The sequence below is a fragment of the Astatotilapia calliptera genome, chromosome 16, assembly GCF_900246225.1.
Source record: "Astatotilapia calliptera chromosome 16, fAstCal1.2, whole genome shotgun sequence".
NCBI classification, from domain to species: Eukaryota; Metazoa; Chordata; class Actinopteri; order Cichliformes; family Cichlidae; genus Astatotilapia; species Astatotilapia calliptera.
Window position 1 is genome coordinate 16,230,897 of NC_039317.1, and position 15,257 is coordinate 16,246,153.

General features: G+C 40.1%; 1 protein-coding gene across 1 annotated transcript; it reads right to left on the reverse strand.

The window, feature by feature from the left end:
- Positions 1-24: 24 nt before the first annotated feature.
- gpr156 (G protein-coupled receptor 156) lies at positions 25-11,432 on the reverse strand. The gene is made up of 10 exons (XM_026145216.1): positions 10,435-11,432; positions 8,815-10,010; positions 7,967-8,094; positions 7,765-7,885; positions 7,572-7,682; positions 5,241-5,366; positions 4,887-4,982; positions 4,239-4,475; positions 3,382-3,540; positions 25-1,934 (listed from the first exon to the last, which is right to left on the reverse strand). The coding sequence occupies exons 2-10, from the start codon at positions 10,006-10,008 to the stop codon at positions 609-611; spliced, it is 3,498 nt and encodes a 1,165-aa protein (XP_026001001.1). The 5' UTR covers positions 10,009-10,010; positions 10,435-11,432; the 3' UTR covers positions 25-608.
- Positions 11,433-15,257: the final 3,825 nt, after the last annotated feature.

Below are 15,257 nucleotides of genomic sequence, written 5' to 3' on the forward strand. Positions count from 1 at the left end.
AACAAATTATGCATTTTGGAACGGCTGCTAGTAACAAAGTGCCTAAACATACAATTTAAAAATGTTTTTGATAAGTTGTCTGTTATCATTGTCATCAAACACTTTTTATGTTTGAATTATTCAAAGGTAAGTGTTAAAAAGATTAACAAAAAACAAACACAGAAAAAAACATGCGTCTCATGTGAAAAAGAAAGAAAAAGCAGCCAATGTCCAAAGACAAATGTCCTTCAGAACCACTCAAAGAATTAAAAGAAACTAAATATAAATAAATGAGTAACTCAAGGCTTTTGCACAGTACTGTAAGTGTCAAAGGTTTTCATCAGACAGTAGAAATAGTAATCCAAATAATCCAAATAATGCCACAAGTAACTATAAAAAGTAAACAGCATTATGTGTTTTAAGCTACAAAAGTTTTAGTCTCATAAATCAGTCACTGTGACCTATGGTGCAACACAGAAAAACAACAATCTCTGGGATGTAAAGTTCCTATACTGTAAGCTACTGTCGAATGTCCCCCATCACAGAAGTACATCCGTTTTAGCAACCTTTCTGAGAATATTCATTCAAGTTTTGGAACTGGATAAATGTGTAAAGTGCAGTAAACGTGTTCATACGAAGGTGGGTTTGAGGTCTTCTTTGAATACCACAGGGCGTGGTGAGCGGTAGAGGCTCAAGTAGTCATCATACTCGCTGTCAGAGGAGTCTGAGGAGCTGTCTGAGTACAGGAGGGAGCCTCGCTGCAGGCAGGAGTCACAGTAAGGACGGTGGTAGTAGCAGTAATCGGTTGAGCTGCTGGAGTCTGAGTCCGAGTACCCACATGAGTCTCGAATGTGTCTGCGGTGCTGCTCGTTATCACCGCCTGCTCCCACATCCTCTGGAGCTTTACGGTTTTGTTCTTCACAATGCACGACCGAACATCTCGGGAGCCTTGAAACACACCTCTGACATGTTCTCACTACTTCACACACTTTCGTGTCTTCCTCCTTTCCCTCTTCAAGGTCACTGTTGTGATGTGAGATACAGTTATCATCCACAGTAATATCTTCTGGACTTGGGAGCGCACATGTGTCTCTTGCTCTTGCACAGCCAGGAACCTCAGAGCCTGTGTAGAAGCAGGGAGGAGCTAAACCTCCTCTGGAGGAGTGAAAGGGCCGCCGCCTTTTTCTCATGGTATAAGGCGAGATGCTAGGGTAGCGAAAGAGTGCAGGAGAGGGAAGGGAGCAGGGTGTCCGTGGGGAGAGAGGGGAGAGTGTAGAGTCTCTGGTCAGTTTTTGCTGAGAAGGTATCCTGGGCGCCTGATCGGGAGATCGAAGCGTGGTTTCCGTGATTGCATCCACGCTGAGTTCCTGTAGGATCTCCTGCAACTGTTCGCTACTAACAAAACCAGCTGGTTTAGTATTTGGTCCCACCTGAAGATTTAGGCCACTATAACTACCAAAGGTTTCAGCCATAGAGGGGTTCAACCCTCGTCGGTACTGCAGAGAGGTCACAAACTGAACTGTCTCCTCTGGTGTCCTGAGTAAACCCATAAACGGGAGGGATGCGTCCCGTTTGAGAGCAGATGCATTGTTTTGAGTTTCACAAGCAGGGATTTTGGTGGGAAGAGGGGAGGAAACAGAAATGGGAGCGGAGTAGTTTGAAATAGAGGAAGGAGCAGAGGACGGTGTAACAGCAGATAATGAACCATGAGCAGCAGTGAGGTGAGGCGAGAGAGCAGAGGGCGAGAGTGTTGATTTAGTGTCTTTCTGAGATTGAGAACAAGTAGAGGGGCCTTCCGACTGGAGCTCGGTCGTCTGAGTGGAGGACGAGTTGAGGTTAGTGGCAGAGGAGTCCATGTCTTGGTCCTCAGGGTGCTGGCTCGCTGACATGAGTCTCAGGAGTTTATCCTTGGCGTTGTTCACCTGCTCCTGGAGACTGTCGATCACGGCGTTCTTCTGAAAATTGTGGTGATACAGAGAAGTGAAAACATTTTGACACATACTGAGAAAATGTTGCTAGAAAAATCTGCCACTATGAAAACTTGGCACGCATCAGTTTCCTGCCTTTTGAATCAATATAAACAGAACAGTCAAGCAGTGACAGAAAGTCGTAAACATATGGTTAAGCAGCTGGTGCCACTTTGATTCAGCACTGACTCAGCCCTGTTTCATCTACACCACTAATGAAGTAATATGAAGGTGTCAGTTTTATATGTTGTACTGAATGTGTTTGTCACCTAATTTTGACAGTAAACTAGTCTGTTAAGAGGACTACCTGCAGCTTCAGGATGTAAACTCTTGAAATTTGTTTTTGTGTTTAATATAGAGACCAGTACTTGGACAGTGCATCACACACATTATTATAGATGAGGAACAAAGATGTGTCCAACACAGAAGCTGGTGGGACATTATAAGTGCCTTGTACGCTATCAGAACTGTGCTCTGCTGCTCCATTTCCATGTAGGTTTATTAGGTATAAAATAGAAACTAAAATAAAATAAAAAAGACTAGACACACTTAGTTTGAAATAACACAACCCATTACCTACTTTATTTACAAAAACCTTTGTCTCAGATAACAAGAGCCTTTATTAAAATCTGACTCTCTCTCCCACACTTTGCCTTTTTCCCTGTCCTCCTGCGTTTGCTCATAGGGGATCATATGATTGTTAGGGTTTCTTTCTAATACCCGAGTCTTTACCTTACTGTATAAAGCACACTGAGTGGACTATTGATGCTGTATAAATAAAATTGGCCGAAATTGAAATTTTTGTTACGTGTTAAACAGCCTGGAACCCTGATATGTCATGTTTTTTCACATCCATACCCACAATATAGAGAGATGTGAAGCATATAGTCGAGGACAATTTGAGTACAGCAAAGTGTCTGCATCAGTTTGCAACGCTTTAAAAAAGGCCACTAAATTGCAATATGTGCTACCACAATACTCAAAAAATGACAAATTGTTTAAAATCCTAATTGAGTTTAGCGACGTGATATATTTGCAGCCACGCCCCGAAGCATACTCTACTTTGGTGTTGATTTTACTCTAAATGTTACAATTCTTTACTACACAAACCTTATGCTCTATTTAAAAAAAGACAGTGATTGTTACCATAAACGAATCAAGGAAGTTTCTACTGAGATCATAAATAAGAGAAGTGGTGTCAGTTCTCCATATTCTTGCAACCAGAGGAGTCACCCCCTACTGGCCTTTATAAAGAAAGCACATTTCGTCTACAGGAGAGGAATGGAAAACTTAAATCATCTGCAAAAAAAATAAAGATTACGTGTCTTATAATTAAATGAGAAAGTTCTACTGCAGCTTTATATGAAATTCTAACATGAAACAAAGATGATTTCTTACCGAGTGGCTAATTCTGAGAAGAAAACAGTAACGTTACCTCATTAAGGAGTTTCTTCATTGAGCTGTTTTCCCCCAGCAGGTAGAAGATTTCATCCTGACTGTACACAGATGGCTGACTCTTACTGGGGCTGCTGAAATACTTGGCCATCTGACTCGGGTTGTTCTGATCTTCTTCAAACTGTCGCCACTGGGTCAGCTGTATGGGGCAAGTGAGATATTTTAGAGATATGAAAAAAATGTAGTTTTTTTTAACAAAAAAAGAAGATATATTATCAGGGTAATTTGATCTGGAATATTCACCAGGTGTATTTGCACAAACTGCTCACTGTTCAGCTATTTCCTTCCGTTCCAGAGGAGGTGCATTCCTTTACCATAACAAAAGTCCTCTGCTAGACTCTTAGAGAGTCATAAACCTGTTTGCGACAGCCTACGTAGTTTTGACTCATAAACACCTTGTGTGTGAGTCACCCTCCACTGACAGACATGGAAACCTGGCACACATAAAACTGCATGTGTGAGCACCGCAATCACTCACAGATTTACTACTTTATTCAAATGAAAAAGAAAAAGTCATAACCAAAGCTACCATTCGCGTGTCTATTTGTCATCTGTCTGTATTTAGTTTCTGTCTGTCTGATTGAGTCGGTTTATTTACTGCTGGTTTCTAAACATAGTATTCTATTATTATACAATCAGTTTATCCTTCACTTTAAGTAAATACATTTGCCATATTTGAAAAAAAAAGTCCCTCTGTACACTGAAGCATCATTGTGTTCGCAAAAGTGAAATGGACAATCAGTAAACATAATACTTCTAGACACGATAAAGTTTATTTTCCAAGTAGTTTTCTGTTACGCAGATGCTAAAAAATGGAAAATGACATCAGTGTCTGACCTGAGGCACAAACAGCATGCAGTTTGTAGCCAGCGTGCAGATGAAGATGGCTCCAGCCACAGTACTGTAGACCACGTTGGGCCAAGTCTGCAGGAAGATGGACACGGGGGTGGCAACGGCGGAGGAGCAGGTGACCAAAGTGACGCATGTAATGATTGTAGGAGACTGGTTGACTGGGGGATGGCTGACATTACTTGTCAGTCCAGCTAGATAAGTGCCATAGAGGAGAAGACAACCCTAAAGAGAAACAAAGTAAAGACAAAGGGCATTAAAAGAAAAAAAAAAGGAAAAAAAAAGAAACATGGTGGATAAATAACCATTATTATTGTTTAAAAATTATTCATATTATACAAAAATGAATGACCAAAGTCTTTCAGATGTTAGGTTATTTAATACTTGACGTCTGAAACTATCATTTTGATTTGATTTCTCAAATTCAGCAGTTTTATTCACATGTATTCACTTAAGTAAAGCACTTGCAATGGTGTGTTTACATAAGGCAAACTGGAGAAAACAGTACAGCATACAGAATACACAGAAAACACCACGTGAAAGATAAATGATGCCATCAAAATAATGCAAAACTTTAAAATGTGCATTTAAACACTGATACAAATGTATAATAAAGTTTGAATAGAGACTAGTTACCTTTTGGACAGCAACAATAATGATCCACAGATTTGAGTACAAAGAAGAACAAGAAACCAGCTGCGACAACGAGTAGGAAACATCTCTTTCCATCACCTACATCATCAAAGAAAACAATACACCATCAGAGAGTTGATTTATTTAGCTGTCATCATTATGTATGAGTTTGTGATTTTCCAGTCACAAATTCAATTTTTCCTGCAATCTCATTCAATTTCACTTTCCATAATTTGACAGCAAAAAGCATTCAGGTGAACATTTAAGTCCCATGCATTTCGGTTTTCATCATTCTTAATGAAACCAAGTCATTTTACAACTTTTTGCTCAGCTTCAGGAAATCACCAATAATCCTACCTTGACAACAGCTCCCACAGATCGTGAACACCTGATGGGGTCGGTGAGGTTCCAAGCGGTGAGAATCAGCATGTCCACCAGGATCAACAGAGCCACCATACCCATCAACTGGATGTCCCTGATTATCTGACACATAGAGCATAGTCCCCAGTTATTATTTCACCAGTAGAGCATTTTCATTCATGTAGCGACACCTTGATTAAGTGGCACAGTTATCAGATACCAGATTGGATATGCACAGTAAAGAAATTTATATTAAGCAAAACAAGCTTTGTCTCTTATCCATGACCTAACCTGCTAGTTATTGCTTCAGAAACATCTCTGAATATCTCCTAAGCAATATAAATACCTGGGGCAGAACATGCTTGATGAATCTGGTAAATAGAGGAGGAAGAAAGAAAAATACATAATACATACTGACTATGTAAAAAGCAGCAAAGCGCAAAAATAAAATCACTTATATTGTTGCTTTCTGCAACAAATGTAATTGGACATGAAATTTTTATTAAAGAAATTTTTATCAACAAGGTTCGAAAGTGAGATGAAGCCAAGAGGTGGCCATGGCGACTAAAGATGAAAGGCGATAATCCCACAAACCGGTGGTAAAGACCACTGAGGGTGTTACATGCTTCTCTGTGCACCAGCACATGTGCCAGGCCGTTATTGTTTTTTCTGTCATCCTTTATTAACCTGTTCCCCCCTTTCTTGATCTATTCTTTATCCCTAGTGCTGCACACCTATTAAAGATGTTCTCTCTGCTCTTCCTCACCAGCACCAGTATTATTGCTCAGTTGTTCTTTTTTGCTGTTTTTGTTTGTTTGTTTGTTTTTAATTTATTCCTAGTTCAATTCAATTCAATAGTTGAGTTGGGAGTTATTGACAATCATGTTTTCAGTCTTGGTTTTATTAGTTTAGTTTACGACTATTAGCTTAAGCTGGAATCTGATTGCTCATTGTGTAGTTGTTCATGTTCTTTCTCTCTTGTTTGTTTATGGTTGGGCTCCTATTCCTTGTTATATCTATTTGTTTTATTTTTTAAAAGAACTATTTTTGCAATATTAAACATTTGTTGAACTGCAGCAGTGTTGTGGCATCTCATATGTTAGGTTTCTTTGAGCCATGGGTTTAGGGACCATAACATGAGAGGCCCTGAGTCCAAATCCCAGACCAGCCCCCAAATTTTGTATCTTATCCCAGAATCAAACTGTTATCTGAACATAAACTACTATACCAACATATTACAGTGGTTATATTGTTATATGTTGGCCTTGGCTGTGTCTAATATGGCATGGCTCAATTGCCTCAGCACGTAAGAAACCAGATTGTGAGATGTCATAAAGATAGAGAGGGTCCAAGAGTGTAAGTAGGTTACTTGGCATAAGTTAAAACAAAGAGCCAGGAGTGATTAAAAAGTAAAAAAGGTAAATGAAGATCCATGTTAACACAAACAGGCACAGTGGACGGCCTTAAATACAGCACAAATACACAATTTGCTATTTTTTGCTACATATAATTTGACTGAAAAGCAGATGGCGTGTTTGATGGTGGACAGAGTATCAGCAGAAACTAATGCATCAATAAAAAAACCCCTGAATGAATTAAGCCTCTGCAGAAAGAAAGAAAAGAAGGAAACAGCAGCTTAAAAACAGCACAGTGCTGCACGATTCGCCAAAGATCATGAAAAGAAGCATTGTGACCATTAGTGAAAGCACTTTTAGTTAGAGTTACAACCAAATAAAAGCAAGAATAATACTTCAAGTAAGAGGAGGTCAACAGTGCTGGCTGTGAAACACGAGTGCAAACAATGTTGGGGAGATAGCAAGTTTGTGCCCAGAAACTGAAGGAAGGTTGCCCTGAGGTCTTAACAAAGTGGACACAGGAGGAAAGAGTGAAAACTATGTCCCCTAATTCAAAGAGACTACATCTGGAGTGTTTTAAAGTAGAAGGTCAAGCAACAAAATTCCTCCAGCAAGGAGCAGCTCTGAAAAGAATCATCTGTGAAAAGCACTTCCTCCAAGTCCAGGAGGATCAAATTTATCACCAAACCTACAGGCAAATATACAAATATATATATATATATATATATATATATATATATATGTATATATACATATATATACATATATATATATATATATATATGTATATATATGTATATATATGTATATATACATATATATATATATATATATATATATATATATATATATATATATATATATATATATATATATATATATATATATATATATATATATATATATATATATATATATATATGGACTGTAGACTATGTAGGTTTCCACCAGGAAAACTGAAGAGCATGCCTACCACTCTCTTGTCCGGCACGCGCTGCGTGAACACCCTGTACAGTCTCCATGTCTTCCCCAAAATTGGGCCAAACACCAGGGTACTGCCTACACAAAGCATCCACATGCGAGTCTACGGTAGAGAGCATGGTATGATTACTTCAATCTAACAATGTCAACGCTAATACAGAGCGGTGAAGGGAAGTTGGACTCACTTGTAGAACAGCTATAGATGCTCCACTTTCCTCGACGGCAAACAGGAAACCGCTGCTATAGGTGAGGACACTTCCACAGAGAGTCAGGGCATTGAGGTTGGGGCTGGACATCTTTACTATCCTAATGACATGACACACATTATGTTAAATGACTTCTGTAAGCCTCTCTTTGTGTTTATATACTGCGTATGTTTCACTGTACCTGTTGTTTTTGAAGCGCAGGGTGAAAAGGAGGAAGCAAAATGCCAACAGGATTCCACAGGAGAGGAGCGTCCACACCACAGCAATTAGCACCGATGAGAGAGAGCGCCTCGGGAGCTCTGCTGCCATCTGCAAACGCATACATGCAACATGCAAACATGCATCCAAATTATTTCAGATGCTGCTCTTGTGCATCTGAAACTCTCATTTTTTGAAATCACGGACACAAAACAATAATAATAAAAAAAGAAACACAATTCATTTGGACAAACACGATTTTATTAAACAGCAAGAATTACCCTACAGACTTGGAACTTTTTTTGGCACAGTTGAAACGTTAAATTGAAAACTAAACGAAGCATTCAAGTAGAGATCGAACGTTACGAAGTTTTAGTTAACAGGCACGATGATGAGAGGTGCTGAGTTAACCCCGCTGTGATTCCTCCGTGGGTTAAAGTAGGGGAGAAGTCTGCCACTGAAGGTGCACCCAGTGAAGGAGTAGATGTGAGAATGAGAGTCCACGTTGTAAAATGAAACCTGTCCCCAGCCCATATCCACATACACCCCAATTCTCTGGGGCTTCTCAATCAGCGGGACACACACAGGGCTGTTGCTGAGAGCCCAGTAGCTCTCATCCTTTCGCATCCCCAGCGACCAGTAGCCCCTGTCGGGGTTTAGCACATTCCCTCCTTTTCTGGTCACCGTTTCAAGCGCAACTCCAATATCCCATTCTGTCTTTTCTTTCACCTCGACTTCATAGTAGAACCTTCCAGCAGAGAAGCCCTCCTTTCCCAAAACGCTCACACAAGGGTAAAATCGCTCTGGGTTGTCAGGAAGGCCGAGGGATACGTCACCGTGATAGACCTGCTTCTTGTTTTCAGACAGCACCAGCTTGGGATGAGCGGTATCAGGATCCAAATGCACATCCACAGCATATCGCTGAGCTTTCTGAAATTCGGATTCGCAGAGCCTCTTCACCTCAGCTTTTACCGTCTCCTCCAGCTGACACATTACTCTCCTCACCGCTCTCCTCACTATGCCCACATATTCAGTACTCTCTAAGCAGGTGTCGGACCAGTCTTTGGTGGCTGGCACTGTGGCAAAAGCTGGAAAGTATTGGAGAAGATAGAGATCATCGTCGGTGAACGAGAGCTGCTCCAGTTCATCTCTCCTGCAGCTCAGCTGATCAATCTCCTGCTCCAGCTCCAAGATAAGCCTGCTGGCCATGCTTTCTACTTGCTTCTGCTTTGCGCCAATCACCTCGGCCACTTCAGCCTGGCCTCTCTGGACAAGCTGGAACAGCTTGCTGAAGACGCGCAGACTCTCTTCAGTCTCCCTTTCTGTGTTTCTCCTGCTGATTTGAATGATTTTATTGATATCACAGATTTTCTGCAGTCGGCGATGGATCATTTCTCCCACCTCTTTTTTTGTGCTCCCGATCTGAGCCCTTCTGTTCCGGCTCTCATCCTCTATACGAACAGTCTGATGAGCCGTGTGGTCTTTCGTAATGCAGATCTGGCACACGTACACCTGGTCAGTGTTACAGAACAGGTCGAGCAGCTTTTCGTGCTGCTTACAAACCCTGTCTTGCATGTTTATCATGGGCTTAATCAAGCGGTGTTTCTTGAAGGTGCCTAGAACGTGATGGGGCTCTAGATGAGTCTCACAAAATGAGGCCAAACAGTCCAGACAGGATTTAAAAGCCTTGACTGTTTTTCCAATGCATACATCACATGAAACCTCTCCTTTGTGGCCCTCTGACTGATCCATAGCACTGCTCTCATTTTCATTTTTCTTTTCCACCAACTCCTTGAAATGAGAAGCCACCTCCGATATGAAGGTGTTAACTTTGAGGTCAGGCCGCATGTACAGCTTGTGCTTGCACATGGGACACTGAGGCATGTTAGAGGTCTGCCAATATCTTTGTAAACACTCCCTGCAGAAGTTGTGCCCACAAGGAGTGGACACTGGCTGGTTGAACAAATCCAGACAAATGGGGCAAAGGAGCTGCTCCTTGGACAGCACACTGCCAACTGTGGCCATATCTAGAAGCACAGAGAGAGAAAAAACAGGTGGTGTTTTATGCAATAAGTTGGCTCAGCTTCTTGTATTTTTGTCTTTCCACTATAGCGTTAGGGATAGGAACACTTGGTGCCTGGTGGGCTGTCCACATCCACAAATAGCAACAAATGCATGGTGTTAGATTTCATCAAAGAGTATTTCACTTTAGCTGAGCAGTTTTTATGTCAGTTGAGGTCATTAGAAAATAATAAAGAGAGCCCATAAAGACACTGAACTAAAGGATAATACTATGTTTCAATACTATTTTGTCATGTTAAAAATTACCATAACAAAGAAAACCGCAGTATGCTGTTCTTCCCTCCCCTGGGTGAGGATGCTATACACTCTGAGACACACCCATGCATAAATTAACATCAGAAAGTGAAAGAAATCAAAGCGATAACTCACCTCAACTCGTTGTGGCACGGCACGAAGAGAAAAGCTTGTTTGTGTTCCTTTGACACAGCGTCTCGGCTACTTTAGCGTCTATTTGGAAAGTCTTATTAGACTTTCTTTGCCTGCCTCACGGTGCTGATCTCCGCTGACTCGTCTCTTAAGGGCACCAGTGACTGAGACGATACTAAACATAGCTTCGGTAGTCCACCCCTATTACCTTTCGGGATATGTACCATTCAAATTGCTTCTCGAGTAGGATAGTAGCACACTCCTAGCTTGCTTGGTGTGTTTATTTACACGGCTCACTTGTTCCACTGACCAACCGACCAACATTTAAAATCTGCATTTAAAAGTAATTTGAAAAAACAGGGGTTTTTTTTAGGCTTTGAGTGAACGTCTCTCGATTAAAAGTAATTTGCTAATCGAATTAATCAGAAGTAGTTTCACCCTTTTCACCCTTTCACAAGGTCAACTGCACAAGACACGCCAGTGTGCCAGCACTTTGTGATGTAAAAAGAATCTGTTTACTGTGTAAATGCAGGAACATGTGCATGTGACATCTGGATAGTCTAGATACACAGATGTGTGACAAATTAAAGGAAAAACTAACTTGGCCAGCTGAGCTGACCATAAGAAAAATCCTGTTGATTTATTATGCTGTAAGAGAAATGTACTGGCATTGTAAGAGTAATTGTAAATCTGGACAAAGTTGTTCACCCTCACCTTTATACTCTGGTGAAACATTGAGGGTTTGCTGAGTGGCTGCATGTATATTAAAACAACATGAATCATATTCTATGGCCTTCCTGTCAAGAGCTCTCAACCAGCTGAACACCTATGGGAGATTTTAGACTCAATCATCTATCATCAAAACCAAGAATGAAGGGATATCTTTTGGAAGTATAGGGTTCTGAGTTTCTTTTCCTTTAATTTCTCACCCATGAGTATACAGTATGTGCTTGGCATTGTTATATTTTTCATTATAAGTATATATATTAACATGAGAGAGTGACAGAGAGAGGTTACCGTGCTGAGACTGCATAGCCTCTGCAGAACGTCGAGGCTGTCCTGCCTGCTGACTCCAGATTGGATGAAGCAAAATGGGGACTCACACTGGGAGCTGCAGTTCAGCTCAGGCTCCATGATTGGCACCAGTCCGTCCACCATCACAAAAACATCCTGTTAAGCAATCAATAGATTTCACAGATGTGATGAAATGGACAGAAGAAACACACTGCTCTTTGTGAAAAAAACAACAACGAAAACACTAAAATCACTTATTCCTGTTTTGCGATAACATTTTTACTGTATAATTATTTATCTTACTAATGGACCAATGTACTAAATTCCACAAGATACTAGAGACCAAGAAAACACATGTAGTGGCATTTTGTTTCTGTTTCCAGGTTTATGATTCACCTGACAGTTGTAGGACCTGAAGCCACCACAGTGTGGTGCTCTGACAGAAACCTCCGAGACGAGGAGTGACAGGGACAGAGACAGTGATTGTGCATTGCATAGATAGCAGCCCAAACAGAAACAGGCATTTTAAACAGACAAGAATATTAGAATTACTAGAATATAAATAAGAGAAGTTATTAGGCATTAGTGGTATTTCCAACTTTAAAACAATAAACATGTACAACAGGAACTCTGTTTCTGCTTATCCTCAATTTTTACCATCACCTTGTGATCCCAGAGGTAAACTAGCAAACAGTGGACCACAGCCTGTGACAACACACATTTTCACATTGACCAGGCAAAAGAAAAAGGAACAGCAGAGCTAATTTAGCATATCAAAGTTAACATTTCAGGGTTAAGATTTCCCCGACAGCCAAACAATCCACAATTATACCTTTAATTTAAAGCATCTGCAACTGAAGAGGTAAACTTTAATGCCAAACAACAGTTTGTCACTCTTGCCGCAGGAATTTTTATGAGGCTGCTCTGGGCTGCACTGACATGTTGCACGTTTAATTATGCGGCATGGTCTCACATGATACTGTGAGCTGTAACTAGGACAGACGAGAGTCTGATCGTTGTAATCGCTGCTGTGACTCAGCCACATGTTGCTAAGACGATGTAAGACTACTTGTATCGATACAAATTGGCAGACCGGTGGGTGTTTATGTGAGTAGAGTGCTATTAGGCATCACACGTCTCGCCTTTGTAGAATGACTAAGGTAACCTGAAAGGCTCTGGGGCTGTTCAGTTATGGGATCAATCAAAATGAAAGGGGGAATTGTGCAGAAATAGTGCAGTGTAGCAGTGTGGCATAAAAACATCCCATTTGCAAGCTCCTGAGTGAAAATGATTAAGCAGGGCTGACAGTAATGTAAAGTATAAGGCATTTCCAAATATTAAGGCTGTTTTCAGAACAAAGAAGCCATCTTTTCAATATATCTAGGAAATGTCTGGAGTTCCTGTTCATATCCTTTTGTCACTTTCCAAGTTTAGATCACAGTTCTTCTGCTTCCTGCAGGAAAAGCCGTCAGAGAGAGGCATTTCCGCAAGTTTTTTCTCAGAATCCTGCCTCTGTAGCTTTCAGCTTAGGCCAAAACCCACCCCCCTGCAGAGGTCAACATCCAACTGTGAGGGGGTCACTGTGTAAGCAGGGAGAGCAGTGCTAGACTCCAAGCTGAGCTTGGTTTTATGGACATGTTTTGACAGTTCAGAATAATCATGAGGAGTGTCTTTTGAAGTCCTGAAGGCTAAACCGCAAGTAATACCTGAGCTACCTGTAGCCTTGATTGTCTTACTTTAAACATGGGATGGGCCTAATGGGCTTAATGTGCCTGCAGCGGGGCTTTCACTTTTGTACTTATAAGTTTGTCTTAAAAAAAATTAAATAAAATAAAAAACTGTATGCAGTGATTTGCAAATCATTTGAACCCTGCGTTTGACTCGCTTCATAGACAACGTATCAGATATTGAGAAACATTGCTTTGTGGAAAATAACAGCACATTTTGGGACGTGACAGTTTGAAACGGATGCCAAAAACACATTTCAAAGACGTTGGAACAGGGATATGTTTCCCACTGTGTTGTGTCAGCTCTTCTTTTCATAACATTCTCACCTTTGGGAACTACAGAGACAAATTGCTCTTGTGAATGGCATTTCCCCCCCCAGGTGTGCTTGATATGCCAGCAGATTGAAATTTCAGAGCCAATTTCATGACAAAAATGTTTTCAGAGATTGACAGCACTGGACTCCAGGCAGGCCAGTTCAGCACCCAGATTCTTACAGGGTCTGTGGTTGAAAGGGTTTAGCTGGAAAATATTGCTCAGAACCTAAAAACTGTATATGCTGTTTAGTATTAATGGTTCCTTCATGGCAAGTTTCACAGACTGTGGCTTGTATCTGTGCAATGATAGTCTCTGCACCTGCCTGTTTTAGATGACTCAGACCCAGAGAGGCATATAGTGTTTATGGTATTGTCTTTGCATAATAAAACTTTCACTTGTATTTCTGAATGCAGCAAAAACTGTGCTCACTCTCAGTGGTTGTTAGCAGTGTTTCTGAGCTGTGAAGTGATTTCCACCATATTTCGTTTTCTTGTTTAATGCAAATGTCCAAAAGCCCAATCATCACTTTTGGCTTTTTCCTTTATGTGAAAAGATTTCTCTCTATTCTCTGAATTTTTTCATAGTTTTATGCACCACAGAAAATGAAATTCAAAAATTATTCCTCACTTTATGTTGAGGACTATTTCTAAGTTTTTTGTTGTTACAGGATAATCCTTTTTAAATGTATTTTATGACATCTCCATTTAAAAAAAAGCAACAAGTTTGAAAATTATATTTATTACAATTATATTTATTCTTCTTGCATTTTAAACTAAATAGAAAACCACAGCCAGTAGTTCCACATGTTTAATTTGGCAGATTTCTTTTTACACCAGATTCCCTTCCTGATACAACCCCAAAGGGATTTATATCTCCTTCCTGGATCGACTCGGGAATGTTTAATTTGTAAGCTTAATCTGTAAATGACACTATAGAGCCGTAGGTTAAATAATTTAAGAATCATCGCAGTTTCGCTGCCTTAAAATAAATAAACAAATAAAATAAAGTGAGTGTCTTTAAATGTTGGTAACAGGGGTGTACCACTGTGCCTCCCTTTGGGACACATTTTCTTACATTCTTAATTCTTATTAAAAATTGGAGTAAAGCCCATTCATTGTTCTGTCAATCACTCTGTTCATCTTTTAAGATTAGAGTGTTGTAACCATCAGATGTAAAGCCTGGTTCAGGGGCCATTATTGAAACATTCCTTCATAGCCAGTAATCCGTTTATAAGTTTATTCCCTAAGCTGATTTAGAACGCAATTACTGGCACTAAAATCCCACCTCAGGCCATTTCTGGGCACATCATCCATTTTTTTTGTAGGTTCTGGATTATATATTTTATAGAGACATCAATTCATCAAAATGTATATTTTCTCTGAGAACGGAAGCAATTTGACTATACAAGCAGAAAATCTGATGAGTTCTCAGCGTATCAGTTTAAAGTTTACCAAGAAAAAACTATAGAGAAACCTTATGTTATTAGCCTAATTATTTAATCATTATCATGAGAGTAGATACTGTAGATATAACATACAAGGATTGCATGTGGATCCATGCAAGCATCATATTAAAATATTATGTCATTAGTATGGGTCCAGATAAATTTCATCTGATTTTAGCCATACCGTCCAGACTTTGCAAAGAGCATAAACTGAATGAAACGTGCGTGTCATCACTGCTTTGTAATGAAGCACCAATAAAAAGAGAAACAGATAACATTAAAATAAAGTGAAGAAGAAAGCAATGATTTATGAGCTATAAAAATT

Coding starts and splice junctions, on each gene's coding strand:
- gpr156 (XM_026145216.1), bottom strand. CDS start 10,008: ATGGCCACAGTTGGCAGTGTGCTGTCCAAGGAGCAGCTCCTTTGCCCC. Junction 3,541..4,238: donor GCATGCTGTTTGTGCCTCAG/GTCAGACACTGA, acceptor TGCCCCATACAG/CTGACCCAGTGGCGACAGTT. Junction 1,935..3,381: donor TGAAGAAACTCCTTAATGAG/GTAACGTTACTG, acceptor CACAATTTTCAG/AAGAACGCCGTGATCGACAG.